The sequence below is a fragment of the Sorex fumeus genome, unplaced genomic scaffold (genome assembly GCF_029834395.1).
Source record: "Sorex fumeus unplaced genomic scaffold, SorFum_2.1 ptg000063l, whole genome shotgun sequence".
NCBI classification, from domain to species: Eukaryota; Metazoa; Chordata; class Mammalia; order Eulipotyphla; family Soricidae; genus Sorex; species Sorex fumeus.
The window spans coordinates 57943561-57969506 of NW_026606120.1; the positions used below are offsets into that span (position 1 = coordinate 57943561).

The window sequence follows — 25946 nt, forward strand, 5'->3', positions numbered from 1 at the left end:
CTACAACATAAATAGATTACAAAAAAAGCCAGATTAGTCCCATACTTCACCCCATTCTCTGCATGCCCCCATTTTTTTAATCCAAGTTATATAAATTTAAAAAAAATAAAAAAGAACTGAAGGCAGAAGTTAGGCACACATTAGTTCAAATCTTAGCACTGCACTTATGTGAGGTACTCAGCACTACACTATGTGAGGTACTCAGACAGCAATTACTTGTCCTAATTACTAACAAATAACTGGATAAACTGAAATATTTATTAAATTATCAAAATTCATTGTGAAGGGAAAAGGAATATGAAGCTTAAGGGCTTAAGGATGTTCCAAGTGTGAAAAGGAAGGAATAATAACACATTTCACTAATCTGTGACACTACTGATGGCAAGTCATGTATAATCAGGGAAGAGCTACAACTGCAAGAAGTCACCAAGTGAGGGTCCAGAGTGCTGGGACAGGGGGTAGGGTTTTTGCCTTGCATGCAGCGGACCATCCCATACGGTCCCCAAGTACAGCCAGGAGTAAGTCCTAAGTGCACAGCCAGGAGTAACCCTGAGAATCATTGAGTGTGGCCCCCAAACCCAAAATACCCCCTGTACTTCAAAAAGAGTCACCAAGTGAAAGCATCCCAATTTCAGAAATGATCAAATGTAAAAAGAGTATGTTTCCAAAACAGTGAAATGCAGTTTTATCTTATGTATATATAAAATGTAACACATTTGTATCTTAATTAGAACACTGTTAACAGGTTTCAAACACACTGTGCTAGGACAAGCTTCTATTTCCAGATGACAAGGACCCTACACTCCCACACAGAGTGAACACAGCATAAAAAGACCTACTTGAGGCAAACAATAAACAAAATACTCCAGTCAGATTACTGTATTATAAAAAGAAATCAACCTTCACCCAGCAAACTGCTTCTTTAATGGAGGCGACCATTCATTTACCTGCATCTTAGAAAGGAGCAGCTTAAAACACAAGTTTACTAGGGGCTGGAAAGACAGCACAGCTGATAGGACACTTGACTTACACGCAGTCAACCTGAGTTAAGTTCCTTGCACCCCAGATGGTCACAAGCCCTGCTAGGAGTGATTCCTGAATGCAGAACCAGAAGCAAGCCCTGAGCACAGCTGGGTGTGACCAAAAAAATAAACAAACCCCTCCCCATAAATTAGATGTTATTATCTATAGGTGATAGAGGATTAGCTTTTTTCTTTTCTTTGGTTTTGGGGCTACACCCAACAGTGCTCAGGGCTTACTCCTGGCTCTGTACTCAGGTATCATTCTTGCACTTCTGGTGGGGTTTAGGGGACCATATGATATGCTAGGGATCGAGCCAGGTCGGCCACAACCACCCTATCCACAGTAACACTCTGGCCCAGTTTTTCTTTATGGATTACATCATTCCAAATTTATTATATTGAACATATACAATTTAGTATGGGGAACAGTTCACAATCCTTGTTTTTAATACTATATGCATTCAATATACCAAGTTCAGAGACATGCTTCCACAGTTTCAAATATCCATTATCTAATTTTCATGTTTACTTTCTTTCCCTCTAGTTTTTCTGAATTTCATGTTCCGTCTTCCTATTAATGATTAACAGCAATAATAATGACAGTGGGAGTCTGAAAAGATAGCTCAAGGGACCAAGCACATGCTTTGCAGGCAAGGAGACCTGGTTTCATAACACACAGTCTGCCAGGAGTGACCCTGACATCACTAGATAGAACCAAACAGGAGTTAAGACCCTCCCAAACAAAAAAATTTAGCATTGTTTCACTATGATAGGTACTACTTTCAGTACTATGGCATACTAATTTTACTAATATCAATTAAAATTGATCAGGAATAACCACTAAGCACCCCCCCTCCAAATTAAAAAGTTTTAACTGGCCTCTAAACTACTTTAATAATGTAAAAGAAATGGTAAAGATGACAGAAATAAAAAATATACAATTATTTAGACTCTTGATTATATATATATATATATATATATATATAACTTTGGTTTTAAGGTCACCTGGCTCTGTGCCCAGGAATTACTCCCAGTGGAGCTCAGAGGACCATCTGGGTACTGTGGACTGAACCCGAGTTACCACCTACAAGGCAAGTGTTTTACCCACTTTAATATCTCCCATCCAGCACTACTCAGGGATTACTCCTGGCTCTGTACTCTGGAATTACTCCTGGCAGTGCCAGGAAACCATGTGAGCTGCCAGGGATTGAACCTGGGTTCAGCCACGGCATTGACCAAATGCCCTACCCGTAGTACTCTCTCTCCACTCTCCCCCCTCTCCCCCTACATATTGATAGTTTTGATGTTCAAATTCTCTAGGTATCTTGAGGACGGCTCTATTGGTAATAGCTGGGGATACTCTGGGCTTATTCTTCTGGATCTGTGCTCAGGGATCACTCCTGAGCAGTACTGGGGGTGGAAGGGACCACATGTTGTACTTGGCCATATGCAAGGTGAATGCTTTAACCACTGTACTATCTTTTTGGCTTCTCGTTCTGTACCTTCCTAATTAATGATTTAACAGTTAAATTTCTTTGGAGTTTAATTTTTTAAAATTTATTTTTAGCTTGGGGCCACACCCAGCAGTGTTAGGGGCTTACTCCTAACTGCTCAGGAATTACTCCTGACAGGCTTGGGGAACCATATGTGGTATGTGGTGCCAAGGATGGAACATGAGTTGGCAGCATGCAAGGCAAATACTCTTACTGCACTGTATCTCTGGCCACATTTTGTATTTTGCGGGGAGGGGGGGGCGGGGGAGATAGGAAGTGTCACCCTTGTGATGCTCAGGGGTTACCTCTGGTTCTGCACTCAGGATCATGCCCGACAGTGCTCTGAGGACATATGTGGTACCGAGGATTCAAACTTGGGTCAGAGGACACAAGGCAAGCACCTTAACCTCTGTACTATGTCTCCAGTCCCAGAAGTAATCAATTTAAAAAAAAACATTCCAAGGGGCAAAAGATAAAGTACAACAGGTAAGGTGCATACATCTGACCAGGGTTTGCTCCTAGCATCATACATGGTTCCTAAGCACTGTCAGGAATGATCCTTGAGTGCAAAGTCGGGAATAAGTCCTGAGTACTGCTGGGTATGGCCCAAACATCAAAATAAAATAAAAAACACAGCAAGAATCAGTTTATCTAGTGTGGCTAATAGGTAAAATCACAAGGTCTGACTGCATACAAATTCCAAACTATTATGATCAACTATATTTTGTTTTTATAAAGTAGAAATCAAAGAATGCTTATCTTGAGGCCTACAAACTGACCTTTTAATATACGTACAAAATCTAGTAACACCTGCTTCAGAAATGCTGTTCACCGGAAGGGTTAGGGACAAGAGAACCTACATGCAGCAGTACTCAGTCAACTGCCAGGGGGCCAGGGCTGCAGTGCTGCTCAGACCCTGAGGTTCCGAAGACCAGGATAACCCAGGCCATGCTTGAAAGCAACAAGGGCCACCTGAGCTCAAGGTTCCATGAAGTGCTAAGACTGAAAACTGAGTCAGGAACACATTATGCATGTTCCCTTGCCCTGTGCTATCTTGCTATCTCCCCAGACCCTAGAATTTCTTTTTGAAAGTCCTAAGTACAAGAGTAGCTTGCCTTGCCTCGCACACAGTCATTCCAGGTTGAATCCCTGACACTGCATATGATTCCTGGAGCACCACCAAGAGTGATCTCTGATCTTAGATTCAAGAGTAAGCCCTGAGGACCACCAGGTGTGGCCCAAACACCCTCTCCTCCACAAAAGGCATTAAGGAACAGGGTTTAAAATTTAATAATGACAGGCTGGAGTGATAGCACAGCGGGTAGGGCGTTTGCCTTGCATGCAGCCGACCCAATTCCCAGCATCCCATATGGTTCCCCAAGCACCACCTGGAGTGATTCCTGAGTACAGAGCCAGGAGTAGCCAGCCCCTGAGCATTGCTGGGTGTGACCCAGCAAAAAATAAAAATAAAAAATAAGTAAATAAAATTTAATAATGATACTATTTTTAAAAACTCACCAGGTCTTTTTTTTTTTTTTTTTTTTTTTTTGCTTTTTTGGGTCACACCAAGAGATACACAGGGGTTACTCCTAGCTCTGCACTCAGGAATTACTACTGGCAGTGCTCGGGGGACCATATGGGATGCTGGGAATCAAACCCAGGTCATCTGTGTGCAAGGCAAACTCCATACCTGCTGTGCTATTACTCTAGCCCCCTCACCAGATCATTTCTTTGGAGGAAGGGGTATCTCACAAACCTTACTCAGAAGACCAGGGACTCTTCCAAGACATTTCAACCAGACTGAAAGTTCAATGCAAAGGTGTTTCTCAGGCCCTGCAATCTAGGGATGATGTGGGCCACTTCTTGTTCAAGGGGACAAGAGGGCTACATACGACAGTGTTCAGGAACCATGTGGTGCCAATAATCATAATGGAATTAGCCATATGCAAGGTAAACACCTTTACAACCCCTTTACTATCTCTCTGGCCGCAGATTTCATTTTTACCTAATAAATATGCCAAGATCAGATCTACGCAATATGTCTTTGGGTGCTGTTTTGAGGGTTTGTTTTTTTTTTTTTTGGCAAGAGTAGCAGTGCTCAGGATTTTATGTTTAGGGATCACTTTTAGCGGTGCTCAGGGACCATGAGTGGTACCATGGATCAAATCTGGGTCAGTTGCGTGTAGGCAAATGCCTTACCTGTTATACTAAATCCCTGACCCCATGCTTGGATAATTCTCTCACTTCTGGGCCGGAGTAACAGTACAGCGGGTAGAGTGTTTGTCTTGCATGTGGTTGAACTGGGTTCAATTTCCAACATCACGTATGGCTCCCGAGCTCAGCCAGGAATGCAGAGCCTGGCGTGACCTCTGATCATCAGGTGTGACCCAAAAAGCCAAAAAAAAAAAAAAAAATCCAAAACCAACCACCAAACTACCCCACTTACTATACTTACAATACTCAGTCTCTACCTTTAAAATACTTAAGATTTTTTTAACTTTCTTATTTCCTGGTCAATCATCATATACTCTTTAATGGTGAAAGATGACAAGAAAAGGTAGATAAAGGAAAAGGGAAAGGGAACAAGAATTGCAGCATTATTTTTCACATCATTCTTTAAAACCATTTTCTGGATTCATCCTCCAAGACTAGGTTACCTAGAATACAGTCATGTAAAATATTTTAGGAGCATTTTCAAAGAGGAATCATTAGTATTTAGTGTGGATTTGAGGCTACCTTTCTGTAACCACCTAAAAAATAGAATGAGTCATTGTCTTAGTTTTACACTTCATAAAGTTTACTGAATACACTATCTACTTCCACTCTAAAGTGTACTGTCCTGAGTTTCTCTGACCACAAGTAACATATCAGGGCATTTTCACAAGTTAGCCAGTATCATGTATCACTGTCACTGTCCTCCCATTGTTCATCGATTTGCTCGAGCGGGCCCCGTAAAGTCTCCATTGGAGACTTTGTTGTTACTGTATTTGGCATATCAAATACATCACGGGTAGCTTGCCAGGCTCTGCCGTGTGGGTGAGATACTCTCGGTAGCTTGCCGGACTCTCCGAGAGGGGCAGAGGAATCGAACTCGAGTTGGCCATGTTGGCTGCGTGCAAGGCAAACGCCCTACCACTGTGCTATCGCTCCAGCCTAGTATCATTTATATTAATTAAAATCACTGGGAATGGGATTATAATATAGTGGATAGGGTGCTTGTCATACACACAGCCACTCAGAGATTGAAAACCAACATAATAATGGTCCCTGATCCCTGCCACGATTAACTCCTGAGCACAGAACCAGGAGTAAACACAGCTGTGTGTGGCCCAATGCTCCCCTTAAACACACACACACACACACGTGTGTGTGTGTGTATATATGTCAGGTCATGGAGATAACCAAAAAAGGGCTGGAATGCATACATTGCATTTGGGAGCTGAATTCCAGCCCTGAGTCCCACTCCCAGTCCCACAGCAGTTCCCCAGAGGGACCCCTCAGCAGTCAACTCCCAAGTCAAGGTTATTCCACACCTTGGCCCCAAATCCCTAAGACACTTACATTTCAGTGTTAACTTTTCTGTTTGTCACTCACTGGCAACCTGGGGGAGAGGCACAGCTGGTGGTGCAGTTGTGGGCAAGGGGGATACTGACTCTGTGCTTGGGGCTGGCGGGGGAGGGGGGATGGTGCCCACATGCGGAGCATGAGCTCAGTCCACTGAGCTCCCAATGTGTTGCTTTTTTATTCTATTTGTATTTGCAACATCGATCACATTTCATAAAACTAAATATTAAATCAAGAGTTGAAAGAAAAGTGGATAATACCCAAAGATAATGGAAACAAAGGTAAAAACTGGTAGGGATCATGCCACTTGAGGGGGCTGGGGGATAGGACAGGGAGAGGGCAGAGCTATGGCAGACAGAAGTGTTCAATCAGGAGGAGGAGGAGGTGTGAAAGGTGGTAGAGTGTTATGTAGGAAACCCTATTAGCAACAGCACTGTAAACCAGTGTAAAAATACATAAAAAGGCTCTCCTAGAAGCAAACTTGGTAGATGGAAAGCAAATGCGGGAGGGAGGAGGGGAGCACTGGTGGAGGGAAGTGGATAGTGGTGAAGCAATTCATGTTGAAACATTGTATGCCTGAAACAAGGAGTAACTTTGTAATTTTGATACAGTACCTACCCACTACAGCGGGAAGAGCTTTTGCCTTACACTCAGTCCACCTGGGTTACATCCCTGACACCCCATTATAATTCCCTGAGAACTGTAAGGAGTGATCCAAGAGCACAGAGCCAGGAGTACGCCCTGAGCATCACTTGTGTGTGGTCCAAAAACAAAACAAAAAATAAATCGAGGGGCAGAGGAGATAATACTGTGGACAAGACACTTGCCATGCATTGACCAGCCCAAGTTCAATCCTCAGCACCCCAGATAGCTCCACAGCCCATCAGGAGTGATCAGGGGTGATCCCTGAGCAGTCAGGAATAAGAAATGAACACTACTGGAGAAGGAAGGAAGGGAGAAGGGAGGAGGGAGGGAGGGAGGGAGGGAGGGAGGGAGAGAGGGAGGGAGGGAGGGAGGGAGGAATTTTATTAAAAGGTTCTTATCTTTAATCTAGTTAACTATATTTCCAAAAGACTGATTTTAAGGTCAGATAAGAGAATATAGGGGTTAAAACTTGTCTAGCATGTAGTAAACCCCATTTCAACTCCCAGCCCAACATATGGTCCCCCAAACACTGCCAAAAACTCTTGAGCACAAAGCCAGGAGTAAGCCCTGAGCATCACTGGTGTGGCCAGAAAAATATTTATGCCATGAAGTATATATTTTGCATTACTGACTACTCTTTTCATAGCAAAACTAGAACCAATCCCATTTTGCATCCAGCAAATGAAAATATGACATGTCATACAAGAGAGTATTGATATATCTCAATTCTGCATCTATGTGTCTATGACTAGCATTAGATCAAATGCTGCTATATCCTTAAAAGATGTCAGGACAACAAAATTAAATAATTGTTTGGGTTATTTTCAAGATTGTTTTAGAGAGAACACACTTTACCTTTTTTTAAGGCGCTTGCCCCGTATATGGTCAACGCTGGTTTATTCAATCCCCAGCACTGCATATAAAGTCCCCTGAGAACCACCAGGAATGATCTTTGAGCTGCCCTCCCGAGGGTGGCCTAATACCACCTTCTGCCCTGCAAATAAATTCTATTAAAAAGTACTTTTCAGGGGTCTGGAGCGATAGTAGAGCAGGTAGGGCGTTTGCCTTACACGCTGCCGACCCGGGTTCAATTCCCAGCATCCCATATGGTCTCCTGAGCACCGCCAGGAGTAATTCCTGAGTGCAAAGCCAGGAGTAACCCCTGTGCATCGCTGGGTGTGACACCCCCCCAAAATATTACTTTTCAGGAGGCTCAGGGTTAGTATCCAGCATTACATGTTACCCCTAGCACCCAAGGTAAAAGATTTCCAAGTTTAGCCCCCCACCAGTACCAAGATGTGTAACCCCCAAAGCAAAAAGACCAGTGAGCTCAAAGGCCAGTATGTTTTGCATGAGAGAGGAGTAAATTCATTCCCAGATCCACGTGGTAATAAAGTGCATACCCTGCACGCAGGAGATGAACTTGAGTGCCAGCAGCACACAAAAATATAATCTTATATTATTTTTCAAAAAATGCCCTAAAATAAAATCTGTATTTCATTCATTTGCTATTTTACCATTATAATAATTCAAAGTATTCTGACTGTAACATGACTTTTCTAACATGCCATCAGTATACTGGTTGGGGATTTTCTCTAATTAGCACTAGACTCAAGTATTCTAGTTTTAAACAGGGACACAGGACTACAACACACAAAAGGTATCTACTTCTTCACACACAAGCCTCTTAATTTCATTTTATATATCCAATTTAAAAATCCCCCCTTTAACTAAGTCCACAATTTCACCTTGTTACCAAAATGAAACATTTGTAATTGATTTCAAGTACTGTAACCATTTAGAACCTAACAATTTTCTAAGCTAACTGGAAACAAACTTAACACAATGTTTCCTCAATGCCTTACCTACAAACCTTAGAAACAAATCAAATGTTGACTTCAGCCAGATGCCATTAAACTATCATGGAACCAATATAGAGCATAAATCCTCTGGCTAGAGAAATCTTCCCTTCCAACAGGTGTTTGCTCTGTATTCTTCCTTTAGTTATTTGGTAAAAAGGACTCTCAAAGAAACTTGTTTCTCTTAACATGATCCATTCTTAGAATTCTAGGCACAGCGGGTAGATCTCTTGCTATGTACACAGCCTATCCAGGTTCAATCCCTGGCACCACATATCGTTTTCCAAGCCTGCCAAGAGTGATCCCTGAGCACAGAGCCAGGAATAACCTGAGCACCCGCCCAGTGTGGCCAAAAAAAAAAAAAAAAAAAAATCTGACTGCATATCCAGCAGTTACTTTGTAGCGGTTCCAAGACAAAGCCAATAATTCTGCTCATACCCTAAATAATAATCCACCAAGCAAAGAAAAATTACCTTTTTCCAAATTAAGAAGCTATTTTGATATATTTCCTTGGTTGATTGATCCACAAATCAATATAAGCAAAATTCAAAACAGGTTTAGCCTCATCCCAAAAGTTTAAATTTAATTAAGATTAAATTAGTACAATAATCACAGTGCAATAGGATTATCTTTTCTACCTTTTTTTTGGGTGACATCCGGCCATACTCTGGGATGACTCCTGGCTCTGCACTCAGTAATTACCGCTAGCAGTGCTGGGGTGGAGAGGGGAGAGGAGGAGTAGTATGGGATGCTGGGGATAAAACCCAGGTTGGGCACATGCAAGGCCAGCACCTTATCCACTGTACTATTTCTTCAGCACCTCTATATAATTTTTGTAAAAATCACTGTACAGAGCATAAGACCCGGAAGTTGGCTATCTGAAGATGCTATGTATAGGAGGGGCCAGGTCGTGGTTCAGGAACAGTACTTGGTAGTGTATGTGTGAAGCTCTGGGTTTGATCCCTGGCATCCAAAAAGAACTACATGTACTGAGAAAATGCTTCAATGCTCTATTACATTAGAGAAGGGTTATGTGGGAGAATCAACAGGCTTTTAAATGTTTGTAAATGCTCAAATTTATGTTACATTTCCTATGTTTTGCTATTGTACACTCAATAGCAATTGTATGTCCAGCCCCTTAGAATTTTATCCTCAAACATCCTGGAACAATAAACTTAAAAAGGCTGATAACAACTCCGTACTATAAAAGTGTTTATGCAGAAAGGGACGTTAAGCATTTGTGTAGGGAGGAAGGAAATAAAAAATTACCAGCAAATGAACTAAGTTTTCAAACTGAGAAATGCATTATTTAATTTGTTTTGCATCAATTTCTTGAAAATTGCTTACAAGTCCACAATCTTTCAAATGCAAAAAGTGAAGAAATCAGAACAAAAGCTAAAAACTAATGCTAAGGCACTGACAGAAAATCTATTTGCCTTTTATCAGGGTCAAATTATTCCACCTTTATCAAGGGGAAGGAGGGGGGAAAACACTGTATAATTATAGATATTTTCACTTAAAAAAGTTCCAACAAATTAAGTCATTCAGTGGCTCTTCTAATCGGTCTGAATATACTGCAACTCAATCAAGTCTTAATTAAACCTGGCACACAGAAAGGCATGTAAGAGTGGCAGTTCTACAATGACTTGCATTTTACACAAAATTTGAGGAAAAAACAAGTAAATATTTGCGATAAAAATTCAGAAACAAAAAACCACCTCAACGGCCTTCGAAAAGGCAAAAAAGAAAAAAAAAGTGTTAAGTAGATTTAGATACATCTTTCCAAAATAGGCAAATACATGTATAGCCCAAAGCTTCAGCAGTCACAAAATTCAGATTCCCAAAGATACTCATTTAAAGAAACAGTAGCAAGTAGTGCACTCATTTCCTGTTCAGATTTCAATTCAAATTTCTGCCATTTCCTTTTAAAGGAAATCGCACAGCAATACCGTGCAGAGTCGGCGATACTCCTCCTGGTCCCTGCACACACACGACCTGACACCCAACTATAGAAAGGAAAACCAGCCAGCTCTGGGTCTTGACACTCCAGAGGAGTAGCTGCTGCTTATGATCCTCTTATACATTCACGAATTCTGCTTCCCTCCAAGGATGGGGCGGGAGGGGGAGGAGGGGAAGGGCTCCCTGCGAAATAAAAGCGAGTCGGCCGAGCAAGCCCGTTTTGAAGAGTCATGGCCTATAGCAAGCACGTCACTTTCAAGAGTTTTCATCCACCAGCTAACAGGCTACAATGAAAGCCAACCACTTCAGGGGCATCTTGACTGTGCGCGAGAGCGTGTCCTTCTGCCCTCGCTCACTACGTGCGGTGCGCTAGGACTCGGGCGGGCCGGGAGGAAAGGGAGAGAGGGAGTCGTGCAGCTGCGACATTTCCAGATAATTAAGCCTCCCCGAGGGTAGGTGGTTTCGGGAAGGGAGAGGTCCCACACGCTCCAGCGCCTTCCAACCCCTCTCGGGGCGCACGCTCGGGGTCGGAGCGGCGTCGGAGCAGGGCCGAGTGGAAAAGGTAGGAAGGTGCGACCGGGCAGGGGCCACGCCGCGGGCGGCGGCGCCCGGCTCGGGGCCCGCGAAGGTTCCCGGGCGCCCCACTGCAGAGGCGAGTTTGTGGGGCCTGCCTGCCGGGGAGCAGGCCTCGCCTCGGAGTTGCAACACACTCTTCTCTCCAGTGCGCAGCGCTCGGCCCGGGGGAGCGGGGGGAGGAGGGGAAACAGCTGCCAGGGGAGCGGCGAGCCCGACCCGGCCCCGCTCACCGTGAGGGTGTCGTCTATGTAGAGGGGGATCTGCCTCCGCTCGAAGGGGAACTCCTCCTCCCCGTCCCTGCACACCGCCACCAGTCGCGCCATCGTCCCCGACGCTGCCGTTGCCACCGTCACCACCTCCTCCCAGCTGCCGCCGCCGCCGCTGCCGCCGCCGCCGCCGCTGCTGCTGCTGCTGCCGCCGCCGCCGCCTCCTCCTCCCAGCTCCTGCCTGCAACAGCCAAACCCCGCGAGCGTAAGCACCCGCCGCCGCGCCGCACATTCGCCACGGGGGGAGGGAGACGCGCCGGCGGGGCAGGCAGCGGCGGGCGGCGTTTCCCATCACCCGATTCCACACGCGCGCGGCCAATCAGCGCCAGGCGGCGCCGGGACCCGCCCCCTCGCGCCGTGCTCCCGCCCCACCCCCACCGCCTCCGGCCTCCACTCCGGGTCCAAAGGCGAGGCGGAAGGGACCCGCCGGTCCGGGGGGCTTCCCCAGCCCGCCCCGCGGCGTCCCGGCTCCGGGACAACCTCCCCCCCGGGCCCCGCCCTGGGTTGCACAGCGCCCACTCCCCGCCGCCTCAAGGCGGAGTGAGGGGGACGCGGAGGGGGAGACCCCCACGGCCCCCGGACTGCTGACCCGCTCTCCACCCCCCCTTCCCGGGCGTGCCCCGCCCCGTCAGTCTCTGGGGCTCAGTTGCCCAGCGCGACCCCGCCCCTGGGAGGGGTCGACCCCGCCTCGGTTCTGCAGAGTCCGCCAGGGGCGGGGGGTGGAGGGGGGGTCAGGGTGAAGCGAGGTAGGGTGGGGTGGGGTAGAGGCAAGATCCAGACCCCTCTTCTCACCCTTCTTGGAGGAGGCCTCCCGGTTCTGACCTTCACCGTTTGTCGCGGTCCGCCTCCCTGACCCCCAGCTCTGCTCCCCGTTACCGGCTGACGAGGCCCGCGTCAGGGCCGGCCTGGGCGGGAGCGCGGCTCCGAATGCCGTTTCCTTGCCCAGCTCAAGTCAGCCGCTCGCGCCACGGGGAGTGGGGGAGGGAGGGCGGGGGACGCGGGGAGGGTGGGGCAGGGAGGGGCCGAGCGCGCCCGGCGGGGCCCGCCTCCTCTCGCGAGACTGGCGGCGCCGGGGGCTCGGGGCTCGGGGGCCGCGGCCTGGCCCGGCCCGTCCTGCTCCGCTCCTGCTCCTGCTCCTGCCCCTGCCCCCGGTGCCCTCCCTCCCGGGCGTCTACAGCCCCCTGGAGTCAAGCCCAGACGGGCCCGCTAGCGAGAGCCAGGCGCGCCGGTGCTCGGGGCTCCGCCGTGCGGGCGTGGGAGCCGGTCTGAGGTCTTGGAAGTCCGTGGGAGGGGAAGACGGGAAAGGCGAGGCTCCCGCCGGGTGAGACCGACTCGGCTGGACGCTGCTTTCCCCCGACACCCCGGTTGCTCGGGAGGGAGCCAGTGGCTTCTCCGCTGTCTCAAACTGCGTGCAGCTCCCGCCCAGGGAACCTGGCAGAAAGTGCTGACCGGTTTGGACACATGTCGATGTTACACCGGAGGCAAAAAAAAAAAAAAGACTATAGAGACAGGCCAGAGAAATTTCTTGTCCCGGGTTAATATTAACCGCGAGACTTAGACTGGACACCGGTTCCCTTGGGCAAAGTACTGGCACCGGCCAAAGGCCCTGCCCTTCCTGTGGCTCCTAAGAAGCAGCTGCTGCAAAGGAAAAGCCTTCTGCGCTCTCGGTGCAACTGGGAGCTCAGTTCCTGCGCTGAAGGCTCTGCAGGCCTGTAAGAAAGCCAAGATAATAGCGGGGAAGTGTTTTACTTAGGCTTCATGGTTTTAAGGAACCCATCCATTTGTTGCCCTTACAACTCACTACGCCTCTCCTCCCAAGGCTAGAGCTGTGATACTGACCTTTACAAAGTATTTTGGTCATCACATGAAGTCTTAGAGTCACAACAACAAAAGACCCCATAGTGCATCCTTAGCCATGTTGACTTATGACATTGTGTGGTCACTGTGAAGGTAGGTGACATAATAAACTGAAAGAACCATTGTTCAGTCCCAAAGGTGTGATTATCCAGAATTTGTTTTTTAGGCAGTTGGAGCAGAATGGTGTGATCTTTAGCTTCACTCCAGTTCACGTAGAGGATGTGCATGCTGCTTCTGACAGGTCATTTTACAGAGCCCAAGTGTGGACATGTTTAGAGACTTGTTTTTGGGGTATTTTTTTTTGTGTTTTTTTTTATATATATATAAAACCACTCCTAAGGAAAGAAAGACTGCTGTGGCTTTTAAGATCTAATGGTGCTCCCATAAAGGCTCGTCAATTAATGTACATACCTATCTATGCCTTTTAAACTGCCTTTGGATTATAGTTGGTGATGAAGCACCTTGAAAATGACAAACTAAATTTATAGGTACTAATTTTATAACTTTAATTACTGAGTACATACAGGCAGTTAGCAAAAAGAATATTCACTCTGGGGGTTTAAATTTCTTAGAAAAGGCACCAAGACCTGCATATAAGAGATAATAAGATTTTAAAAAAAAAACATGGTAGTACCACCATATGAGAATATCTTCCCTAATGTTGAATTTGTCTTTTAGGTCTGGTAAGTACACTGCTTAGTAACTTTGGACAATATTTTATGTACAACAAGTATTCAATAAGGAAAAAATATTGGTTATTGTGCTAGATAAGTTGCCCAGGGAGGTAGAGGTATAGCTGGTGTGCGACAAATATAACATCAATAATGGAGGAAAAATACTTAGAAAATCGGTTTGCACCAGAGTGCAGCACGTAAGGTGTTTGCCGTGCATGCAGCTGACTTGGGTTCGATCCCCCACAATCTTATGGTCCCCAGCATTGTCATTAGTGATCCCGGTGTACAGAGCCAAAAATAGGCCTGAACAACCCAGGGAGTGACTGAAACACCAAAAGAAAAAAAAATCATAGCAAAACAAGAAATTTTGTGTCTTCTTCGTTTTAAAGCATGGGCTTATTTTTATCTTCATTAGAGATCTGTCCAGCTATACCAAGTACAGCTGCAGCAAATATTTCACAGCTCTAGTTGACTAGATAATAACATTAAAAAGACATTGACTGTTTTCAAACCTATGTATTGTCATTGTGAAGTGCAGGGTTAAAAGATTAAAAGACCAGGAGACAAAATGGTCAAAGTCAGAAGATATTTTGCTGGTACCTAATAAGAAATAGAGTAATGGAATCTTGGGGGGAAGGGGTTGAGAAAAGAAAAATGCAGTGATCAGCAAAATATTCTTTTTTTTTCCCTAAATAGATTCTCACTATATGAGAGCCAGCCACAAAACCCAGCAATGAGTGAGATACGACTGTTCCTCCAGGCTACCTAGATTTAAAGAAAGAGTACCATTTTTCAGGGGTATGGTGCTGCCAGCAGGTCAATCTGTACCTGTGAGGCGAGTGCATCAGAAGCCTGATGGCACCATCAGACTTTCAGATACCCCAAAATTGCTGCTGTGCCTTTGGCCAGACCCCAAAAACTTGGGGCAAAGTTTACCAAGAAAGTAAACAGCCAAAAGTTAGGTATGTGGGAGACACACCCAAAACCACCTCTGGCTCAGCTATATAATTGGAAGCATGGCCTCTCTGTTTCCTGATCGAGCTGCTTAATGGCCATGATCCCAGAGACTCAGAAACGAATCTCAGTTTTTGGCAGAAATGTGCCCTGTTCCTGCAGTAGGTTACTGGCACTGGACAACTCCAGGTGGGAATAGGTTTCGTGCCGTGGCCTGTTTGCCCTGGCAGCCCGGTGACCCCATTCTCCAGAGGCCACTGGACAGTCAGGTTTGGGCCTGCAGTGACGAGACACGTGGATGAAGTGGAACTGGCCCTTTCCTCCCCATCCCAACGAGACCCCAAGTCGCCGCCTACAAATGGCCTCTCTGGCTCCTGATCAAGCTGATTAATGACCATGATCCCAGAGACTCAGAAACAAATCTCGAAACCCAGTGGCTTTTGGCAGAAATGCAGCTGGACCGCATACAAGGTGGCCGCCGCCTCAGAGCTTACTGGAAAGCCAGGTATGAGCCAGTGTTGATGGGGCAACTGCAGTCTCATGGGAAGGGGGGGGGGGCGGTACTGGCTCGTCGTTCATGCCCTACTGAGGTCACAAGTTGACCCCCACGAGCAGCTCTCCGGCATGGCCATGGCTCCAGAGGCAAAAGGACTTTGTTCAGAGCCCAACAGCTTGCGGCAGAAAAGTGAATGGACCATGTGTTAAACTACGGCACCATGCCTCCCAGGGAGGGAAAGGGTGTTGCTCCCTTCCGCCTTCCCCCCCCCCCAGCAGCAAGGTGGCCGCCACCTCAGAGCTTATAGGAAAGCCAGGTATGAGCCGGCGGTGACGGGCAACTGCAGTCTCATGGGAAGGGGGGCAGTACTGGCTCATCCTTCATGCCCTACCGAGGTCACAAGTTGCCCCCTACAAGTGGCTCTCCAACACGGCCATAACACCAGACACACAGAAACCAATCTCATAATTATCTGACTCTTTGCAGAAATCCAAAATCATTATATGATTCTCATAACCAGCTATAGAAAACGAAGTATTTCACAATGCCTTTTCAGCAATTCTGATTGTTGTGGGGGGAATTCTAAACAATAATGGTGCATCTTTTGTCAAAATAATGAATGTAATTAATGTAGAGAAGAGTTAAGTGGAAATCATCTGCCTCACAGGCATTGGGAGGGGGATATATTGGGGTTCTTGGTGGTGAAAAATGATTACTGGTGAAGGGAGAGGTGTTTGATCATCATATGACCGAGACTTAAACCTGAAAGCTTAGTAACTTTTCCCACAGTGATTCAATAAATAAATATAAGAAGAAAAAATAAATAAAATTATGAAAAAAAGTAAAAGAAATAAATAAAGAGTACCATTTTTGTCCATGTGTTATCTTCCTAGACTTTTGAGAAATGCCTATGGAGCAAAGGATATTTTTGTGTGATTTAATATATTGCACATATGAATGTGCTTATTAAAATCAAAGGTGGGGGTCAGAGAGAGTACAGTAGTAAGTATCTTGTACAAGCTAGGTTCAATCCCTAGCACCAGATATGGTCCCCTAAACCTGGCCAGAAGTGATCCCTGAGCACCACAGATGTGGTCCAAAAAACTAAAAGCAAAAGTGATTGCTAACCTTTTTTCCCCTGAGGGGGTCACACGTGGCCAATTAGTCTCCACAGCCTGAGATGCGCTGGCAGTAATGCTATAGAGTCACAAGTGTTAAACCTGGTACCTGACCCATCTGTGCTGCAGTGGGAGCCACTGGGTCCACCAAATCCATATTCGTTTGTATTCAAGAGTCACACAGTTCTAAGGATCAAATTCACGAATCACGACCATCCTGTTATTCATCGATTGCCTCGAGCAGGCCCCAGTAATGTCTCCTTCATCCTAGCCCTGAGATTATATTCAAGGCTCTTTAGGAGAATGAGACCCATCATTGTTACTGGTATTTGGCATATTGGGTACGCCACAGGGAGTTTGCCAGACTCTGCCGTGTGGACAGGCTACATTCGGTAGCCTGCCAGTTTGTCCAAATTCAGGGCTACTTATATGTACTCTAGCAACTGAGCTATCCACAGACCTCTGGTTATCATGTTTTCGACACAAAGCTATTGGCTGGGGATGAAACTCAACAGTAGAGTGTTTGCCTTACACATTTGAGACCCTAGCATTCACCCCCAACACTGCCAAAAAGTAAATAGATAATGAACACAGAGTTACCAATACACGTAATAGATAGACCCAGTTTATAACTGTGTAAATTTAAAATCATGAGTCAGCACATCAAGGTCAACATAAAAGATCCAGACCATATCATACTCTTCCCTCTTTCCTCCTCTTTCTGTCCTCAAACTGATAGGTGTGGACAAGAGACAGCACAGTAGCCTGAGCATGTGGTTAGTGGCAGGAGGTCTGTTTCCATCCTGGCACCACATATGTTTCCAGAGCACCACCAGGAATAGCCCCTGAGTGTGGTAAGGCATGGCTCAAAAACAAAACAAAACAAAATGATCACTGAGGTTCTGAGTTAATAGTACAGGGGTAGAGTGCTTGCCTTTGACTCAAGTTCAATCCCAGGCATCCCATATGATGTCCCGAGTCCACCAGGAATGATCTCTAAATGCAGAGTCAGGAGTAAGCCTTGTGAACTGCCAGGTGTAGCACCCCCCCCCAAAAAAAAAAAATATATATATATCACTGAAAAAAAACTAATTAGAATACCTGCTTCACTGTAACGTTTTATGAGGTAATAAAGTCTATAGCAGGGGCTAGAGCAATAGCACAGCAGGTAGGGCTTTTGCCTTGCATAGGGCCGACCTGGATTCAATTCCCAGCATCCCATATGGTCCCTAGAGCACCGCCAGGAGTAACTCCTGAGTGCATGAGCCAGGAGTAACCCCTGAGCATTGCCAGGTGTGACCCAAAAGCAAAATAATAATAATAATAATAATAATAATAATAATAAAGTCTATGGCAGGATAGTGTTAAGATTACCATGGGAGTGTTAGGGAGATTGCTTAAGTTGCTTAAGGGTCTGAGCTCATACTTTACATGCAGAAAGCCTGGGTTTGACTGCTGTATCTCCCAGCATCCTTGGGTATGACCCAAAACACAAAACAAAATTACCATGTTTTTTCCAAGTCCCTACCTGCTGTGCTACAGTCTGGCCCTTGTACTTTTTTTTTTTTTTTTTTTTTTGCTTTTTGGGTCACACCTGGCAATGCACAGGGGTTATTCCTGGCTCATGCACTCAGGAATTACTCCTGGCAGTGCTTGGGGGACCATATAGGATGCTGAGAATCGAACCCAGGTCGGCCGCATGCAAGGCAAATGCCCTACCCGCTGTGCTATCGCTCCAGTCCCCCTTCGTACTTATTTTTAAATCTATTTAAATGACACAATTTGTGAGAGCACTCTGGCTGCCACATCTGTCTCCCTGTTGACTGCTAGAGTTGATTCAGCTAATCTGGCTGACTCAGTGGTGTTCCCTTCTTTCCTGTCTTTTTCATGTGTTCCATGTGTCTTCAAGGGACCGCTTGCTCCTTGAAGAGAACTGCCTTCCTCCAAACAAAAAGACATTTTTCTCCCACTTAGATTGCTTCAGAAGGGCCATACCCAGCTGTGCTAAGGGTGTGCCACACCCTCTCCTGGGAGATCACAACACAGGGGACCATGCAGTGCACGGGCTCAAACCCAGGGCCTCCACATGCAAAGCAGACACTCTAGCCCTCTGAGCTATCTCTCCAGTCCTGAATTTAAATAAAAACAACTATATTATAGAATACCTAACCATCATGAAATGTTTGTATAACAATGCTGGGGCTGGGCCAGAGCGATAGTACAGTGGGTAAGGCATTTGTCTTGCATGGGGCCAAACCGGGTTTAATTGCCAGCATCCCATATGGTCCTCCAAGCACTGCCAGGAGTAATTCCGGAATGCAGAGCCAGGAGTAACCCCTGAGCATAGCTGGGTGTGACCCAAAAAGGAAAAAAAAAAACAATGCTGGGGCCAGAGAGATAGAAGTATAGCAGGTAAGGCTCTTGCCCCAGGTTGCCCAGGTTCAATCTGAGCAGAGCCAGAAATAGCCCAACCCCTCCCAGTCCCAATAAACAGCCCCCAAAACTAATGCTAACATAATCGCTAACAATATACTTTTTAAATTTTTGTTTCAAAAATCTATCACTATTGGGGTTGGAGCAATAGCACCGTGGGTAGGGTGTTTGCCTTGCCCGTGGCTGACCTTGGGTTTGATTCCCAGTATCCCATATGGTCCCCGAGTGATTCCCCAGAAGTTATTCCTGAGTGCATGAGTCGGGAGTAACCTCTGTGCATCGCTGGGTGTGACCCCAAAAAGAAAAAAAAATATCGGTCACTATTAATATTCAGTTTTTAAATTTTTTAATTCTGGACCAAAGAGATGGTATTTGGGTTTAGGTGCTTGTCTTGCATCCTGTCAACCATGGTTTAAATCTCTGATACCACTTATGATCCCCAAACACCACCAGAGGTCACTCCTGATCACATAGCCAGAAGTAGGTCCTGAGCACCACTGGGTGTGGCCCCAAATTCATAAACCTTTTTCTTGTTCTTTTATTAGACTAGTAATATTTTCCTTGGAAGAGGTGGGGGCCATACCCGGCAGTGCTAAGTGCTGAGTCCTGGCTCTGTGCTCAGGGATCACTCTTGACATTGTTCAGGGGATCCTATGTGCCTGGGATAGAAGCTGGGTCGACCACATGCAAGGCGAGCACCCTACCCCCTGTACTATTGCTCCAGCACCTGAGTGTGGTGTTTTGTTAAGAATTAACATGAAGAGGGCCGTAGTGATAGCACAGCGAGCAGGGTTCTTACCTTCCACGCAGCTAACCTGGGTTCAACTCCCATTGATCCCCCAAGCCCTGCCAGGAATGGTCCCTGCGCACTGCTATGTGTGTGGCTCCTCAAACAAAAAAAAAATTTTTTTTTTTAAATAACATAAGGACAGCGAAGACTTGAGTAACCAGCTTTCCATGCAAGTTCAATATACTGGCTTGGTCCCTCAAGAGCATGGCGTGGGGGGCCAGAGGGGTAGCACAGTAGGTAGGGCATTTGCCTTGCACACAGCTGATCCAGGTTCGATCCCATATGGACCCCTGAGCACTACCAGGAGTAATTTCTAAATTCCTAAGTGCAGAGCCAGTAGTAGCCCCTGAGCATTGCTGTGTGTGACCCAAAAAGCTAAAAAAGAGCCCAAAAACCAGAAAGAAAAGAAAACACGAGAGTTTGAAAATGCAGATGATGAACAAAAAAATTATATAACTATTGCATATTTTCATAAAACAATAATCATAAGAGTACATGTATTTAATTAAAAGCTATCTAGGTTGTTTGGAAGGGTTATTCCCAACACTTTCATTCTATTAGCTATATAATCATGTTTTCTCAGATTATACAAAATTTTGAGCCAGAGAAATAGAATGGGGTTAATGCCCTTGCTTCCCATGTAGCTGACCCGTGTAAACCCCGGTAACACATATGGTCCTGTACCACCAGGAGTAATCCCTGAGTATAGCCAAGTGGTGCTCAAACTGCCCTCCCAGCAGCAGCAGGTGTATAGGAGGGGAGAGGCTGGAAGGAGGGGATATGAATGCCAGGGATCAAAGCCAGGCCTCTGCATGCAAAGAACGTGTTCCATCTCATTGAACTCTCTTTGGTACCTTAGTGCAATGCTGTTTGGTGGTTGTTTAATGTCTGTTTCCCCAACTAAATTGCAAAATGCAAGAGTTTGGGAAACTGTATTATCTCTAGAACAGAGTAGGAAAAATATATATTCCCAGGATAGGGGAGCTAGCTCAACAGGCTGGAGCACATGCTTTGAAAGCAGAGGCTTCAGGTTCGATCCCTGGTACCAGGTAGTGCCCCAATCATCACCAGGTATGATCCTCAAGCGGACACCACTGGATGTGGTCCAAACACTAAATTTAATTCTTAAAGTGTGTCTACTGCCAGGGACCTAGCTCAGTAGTAAAGCACTTGCCTTGCACATATGAGGCCCTGAGGCCCTGGGTTCAATCCCTGGAGCTGCAAGGGAGGAGGGAGTGGAGAATCGAGCCTAAGTAAACCTACTGTTCATCACTAGTATACATAAAAACAATGGCATACAATTCAGGCCTATGCATTGATTGGAACATTCAATTTTTCTACCATTTTCTTTTAACCACTTGTTTTATTAGAATGATGCTCTTTTTTCCCCTGTAAAGTGCTGGGTATTGAGCCCAAGGCTTCAGGCATGCAAGTACCATGAGCCACAAACCCCACCTATACTATGGCTGCTTTAAGGAATTAATAGTAGTGTTTAGGGATGTGACTCCAGTTCTAGAGCACATGCTGGGTTCAATTCCAGCACTGCCTAGTTCGGGAGCAGTTCTGAGTATATCACAACAAAGTTTACAGCAGATTTAGCAGTAAAGAAGTGCTGACGGGGTAGGGGGGATGGGGTGGATAAGTTAAGGGAAATGATTCACTAGGATATGGGGGAAGGGAAAGTGCCTAACAGAGGCAGGCTGGGGGTGGGTGGGAGAGAAACAGGATATCGGTGGAGGGAAGTGGGCGCTGGTGAAGGGATCGATGTTGGGACAATATGCCTGCAATTCAATCATAAATATCTTTGTAATTTTGTAATTCACAGTGATTCAACAGAAAAAAAAAGTGCTGACAATTCCATAATTACAACCAAGATATTTAATACAAACTTTATTATGAAAGTAAGTAAGTAAGTAAGTAAAGGCCCTCCCGTTGATCATCGATTTGTTTGAGCGGGCCCAGTAACGTCTCCATTGGAGACTTTGTTGTTACTGTGTTTGGCATATCGAATACGTCACAGGGGGCTTTCCAGGCTCTGCCGTGTGGGCGAGATACTCTTGGTAGCTTGCCAGGCTCTCCGAGAGGGGCGGAGGAATCGAACTCGGGTCGGCCATGTTGGCTGTGTGCAAGGCAAACACCATACCGCTGTGCTATTAAAAAAAAAGTACAGGTAAGTAATGATATAATTTAAAAATCCTCTTTCCCAACCTTTGGTTAAGTTTCAAGGCCCAAGCATCAAGCTGGGAGAATCCTTTTGTACCACTGCGTAGAGGCCAAATTACTCGGCCCCAAATAAAAACTGAAATTCACAAATATTTTAATAAATCAGGTTTTGTTTCTTCTCTTTAGATTTGAAAGTATCGTGAAAGAGATTCAAATCTCAAGCACAGGGGCTGGAGCGATAGTACAGCGGGTAGGGCGTTTGCCTTGCACACAGCCAACTTGGGTTTGATTCACTGCATCTCACATGGTCCCCTGAGCACCACCAGGAGTAATTCCTGAGTGTATGAGGCAGGGGTAACCTCTGTGCATCGTCGGGTGTGACCCAAAAAGCAAAAAAATCAAAACAAAACAAAACAAAAACAAATCTCAAGCACAATGCTGTTACAATGGGCCTAGGGCATAAACACTTAAATTTTATAATTTGATATAGTTAACACTGGTTTGCCAGAGACATACTTTCTTCACATTTATTCTTCCATATTAAAATACTCTTGTTTACAGATAATATTCTACTCATATTGATCACCAAAATTTTATAGTTATATCTCGCAAGTGTAGCATATATATAATAAAGCAGTTTGTAAACATATAGAGACTGAGCACAAACAAGGCACATAAAGTACTGCTATGTAGTGTATCTAGTGACAGGTTGATCAGGCCAGTTGTTATATTTGACAGCAAGAAAAAAACTAACTGATTTCTGTTCAGGGCTGTGATTAAACAAAGACTGGGTTCCTTTCTTTCAGTCTTAGACTTTAGAGATTCTATATTGTTCTTATGGGTTGCAGGCAACTGGGTAAGTTTCCAAGAACAGGGAACCAGAGCTTCTTTAACTAGAAATTTGGCAAAACTCAAAATTATATCGCAGAATAACAAAGTACTAAGAATGATCAAGCAAGAAGCAACTATCCAAATACAAAAGGCTAGATTAGCCATCCTTCGAGATACTGCTTCTACCTTTACCTGAACTACGGAAAGAGATATGAAGAGACTAATAGCTACTAACAGAATACAACATGCCACTTGTATCCAATCTTTGACCTGTGTTCTTTTTCTAAATATATATGAACCGGTTTGCACACCAGCCATGTGAATTGCCACATACCCTACAGAAGATATTATTCCTTCTCTGTTGGCATTTAGTAAACCAACTCTTGTGCCATTGCCATCAGTGCCATGCAAAATTAACATTTTCAGTGAGGTAAAGTCAAGGGCTAGCTGGTAAAATATAGAAATGCCAGTGGCCACAATCCAGGATTTATTTACAGGGAAAATAACCAAAAGCAGTGATGTTATCAATTTCACAACTATTAAAGTAAAGAAAAAATTCCAGTGAACTCCATATTCAGTTACATGTTCCTGATAGTCTATAGATTTTATAACAGCTGATCGTCCTATACCAAGGAAAATTAATGGCCAAATAGAGTATACTAACCTTAGAAGATAACTAAATCTAAACCCTTCTGTATATTTTTTCCTAATCTCTGGAGAAACAATTGCAGCTCCAAAAACAAAGCCTCCTACTCCAAAATCCATTGCTCCTATCCCATAGAGCTCTGCCTTGGCAAATCTTCTGGGAAAAATTGGGAAATCCACAGCCAAAATGGCAACAGCAGTGAATACACTGTTAATTACACGGAAACAGGTAATGGCTGGAATATATTCTGATTCTAGACTGATTTTCAAGAATTTTTCCAGGATTTTTTTGAAAGGCAATCTGTCAAAGCAAGTCCTCCTGCTGTATATGTGATAGAACAGCCCTGCCCCAAAGAGAATTAAAAGGAGGTTCTCCAGGAGGACAAAGGAAGCCAAAATAGTCAAAATGGTCACCATGGGAACAATTAGGACAACAAAGTCAATCAAGAATCGAGTTCTCCAACTATGCGAAGAACACACATGCTGGAAGAGAATAAGCAGGAGTCCTCTGAGCAGGATACACAGGACTGGCAAGCACAAGCCCTCAGTGACTTCCAGCACACTGGTTCCATTGAGGTTACTGACAAAAGCTTCCTTCATCTGTTTTTGAGACATTTTTCTTACCTGTGAAACAAGAGAGCAAAGGAAGGCATTTGTGGAAATCAACAATGTTATGAAGCAAACTTGATTTTACTCTTGATTCTGTTCGTTTGTTTGGGGGTCACACCCAGCAGTGCTCAAGGGTTACTCCTGGCTCTTAGCTCAGGGATCACTCTTGGCGGATTCAGGGGACCATATGGGATGCCTGGGATGAGGAAGAGCAAGTCAGCTGTGAGCAAGGTAAGTGCCCTACCTGCTCTACTGGCTCTGGCCCTGATTTTGCTGATTCCTAGGTTTCCAGACATTCGATCCCAGTGATTTCCAACCAAAGCAGAACCTACGTCTTGTTCTCCCCTTGCAAGAGCTGTAGGAAGGAATCCGATACCAATACATTAAGGGAAATTTTTCCATTGGTTTAGGGACCTGGGAGTATTTTTTTTTTTGGATAAGGTTATTGTTTGGCTAATGAATGCTTTGCAAGCACCACATATGAGCCCTCAGGGAGTGACCCTTAGCAAGAAACTGGGGTGTGGCCCCAAAACTAAAGATAAAATGCCAGTCCTTCAGTCATCAGCTGAGCCCCAGGCTGCTCCTTATCCTATTTACAGACAGGCGCATTTTTCAGGTTAAGGTGTCGGTTTAGATGCTAATGATAGGGTGAGAGCGGGAAGGCCACGGGAAGACACACACTTGTTGGTCAAACAAACAAAAAAAAAGCCTACGGGGCCGGGGAGAGGGGGATAAAATGCACGCAGGCACGCACGATGGCCTGTCGGGGCTCAGCAACAATACCTCAATCTAATCCAGATCCGCTAGCGTTTAAAATGAGAGTCCTTTTCTTGACAGACACATGCTCACACGCTCCGGTGGGGTCCAGGCGGCCGCTCTCCCACCAGATGCCCAGTTACACCGCCCGGAGCGAGCCACTTCCGCCTCCCAGCCGCGCTTCCGGCGCCGCAGCGTCTGCGCGTCCCTCGCCCGGCCGGCCGCTGCCTCCGCTCCCAGCAGCTCGCCACTCCCGGCCGCTGGGGTGGACTCTTCCCCCGCTTGGCCTCCAGGCTGCCGAAACGGCCCCGACGTAACAGCTGCACCCCACGCTTCCCCCCACCGCGAGATCCGGCCCGGGTAGTGGGGTCCGAGCTCGCGGTGCAAGATTAGGGCTCGGCGTCCCCTGCGGACGTACGCCCCCGCGGGTCCCCCGAAGCCGCCGTTCGAACCCCTCTCACTCCAGGCTCGCACCGTGCCAGCCGCGGAGCCCCGGGCTCCCCAGCGCCCGGCAGGCCACGTGCGCCCCGGGCCGCGTGTGCACGCCCCGCCCCGGGGGAGGAGCCGCCGGGCTCCGGGCCACTTAGCCAAGCGGCTGCCCGCTGCACGGAGCCGGCGGTCCCTGCCGCGCTCGTCTCTTTGGATCGCTCCCGCCCCATCCTCTTCCCTCCCTCCCCGACTCCTTCCTGCCGCCTCACCCGGCCCGCCCGTCCGCCTTTCCCGCCTGGGGCCGCACGCTGGGCGGCTCGGGCCGTGGGACCGGTGAGTGCCACCCCTCCTAGCCCGGACCCCGAAAGGACGGGGGACGCCGATCTGGCCCGGAGCACCGAGAAAGGGGCCGTCTCCTCGCCTCTGCCCCCAAAGCGCCTTTCCCCGTTTCTTTGGGACTCTCCTGTGTCCCAAGCAGGGGTACCCCGTCTCTTGGCCCTTGCCCTGGTCATGCTCCATCTCTCTACCTTGCCGGCAGGGGGCGATCCAGGGGGGGAGGGTAAAGTCCCGACCGAGGCTGGGTCGGGCCCGGGTCGGCCCGCTCTAGGAGACGGGAAGGGGGCAGCCGGCCCCTGGAGGCGCATGGGCCCATGCCCTTGGTTACGGTCACGTCCACCTTCCCGAGAAGGACACACTCTCCCCGTACCAGGTGCTTCCGGAGCGGCACCCAGCCCCGGGCGGGCACCTTGTCAGGACAGGGAGTCCCCGGCTCCCGCGGGGAGCGTGGGGGCGGGGCCGACCCCTTCC

The 25946-nt window shown here is 46.6% G+C and overlaps 3 protein-coding genes across 11 annotated transcripts in view; 1 reads left to right on the forward strand and 2 right to left on the reverse strand.

Moving 5' to 3' along the window:
* Positions 1–12378, reverse strand: part of GGNBP2 (gametogenetin binding protein 2) — a 41315-nt gene extending 28937 nt beyond the window's left edge. The window contains exons 1-2 of one of the 4 annotated variants that reach the window (XM_056127528.1): positions 12177–12378; positions 11349–11565 (exon numbers count right to left, since the gene is read on the reverse strand). In XM_056127528.1, the coding sequence (XP_055983503.1) occupies positions 11349–11441 (93 nt within the window). In that variant the 5' untranslated portion in view covers positions 11442–11565; positions 12177–12378. Of the gene's footprint in view, positions 1–11348; positions 11688–12176 lie in introns of those variants that run through there. The other 3 variants (XM_056127525.1, XM_056127527.1, XM_056127526.1) reach the window with 3 other exon arrangements.
* A 9192-nt stretch (positions 12379–21570) lies between these two features.
* Positions 21571–25235, reverse strand: PIGW (phosphatidylinositol glycan anchor biosynthesis class W). 4 transcript variants are annotated; one of them, XR_008794251.1, is made up of 3 exons: positions 24738–25133; positions 24199–24309; positions 21571–21856 (listed from the first exon to the last, which is right to left on the reverse strand). XR_008794251.1 is itself a non-coding variant. In XM_056127442.1 (2 exons), exon 2 carries the CDS (start codon positions 23958–23960, stop codon positions 22452–22454), a length of 1509 nt encoding a protein of 502 aa, XP_055983417.1. In that variant the 5' UTR covers positions 23961–23969; positions 25185–25235; the 3' UTR covers positions 21866–22451. The 4 variants fall into 4 exon arrangements, 2 of the variants coding, with proteins under 2 accessions (XP_055983417.1, XP_055983416.1); XR_008794250.1 differs by lacking the exon at positions 24199–24309; XM_056127442.1 differs by lacking the exons at positions 21571–21856; positions 24199–24309; positions 24738–25133 and adding exons at positions 21866–23969; positions 25185–25235.
* A 120-nt stretch (positions 25236–25355) lies between these two features.
* MYO19 (myosin XIX) overlaps positions 25356–25946 on the forward strand; it is a 30405-nt gene continuing 29814 nt past the window's right edge. For all 3 annotated transcript variants that reach the window (XM_056127099.1, XM_056127100.1, XM_056127101.1), the window contains exon 1: positions 25356–25476. The gene's annotated coding sequence lies outside the window, so the exon portion shown is untranslated. The remainder of the gene's footprint in view (positions 25477–25946) is intronic.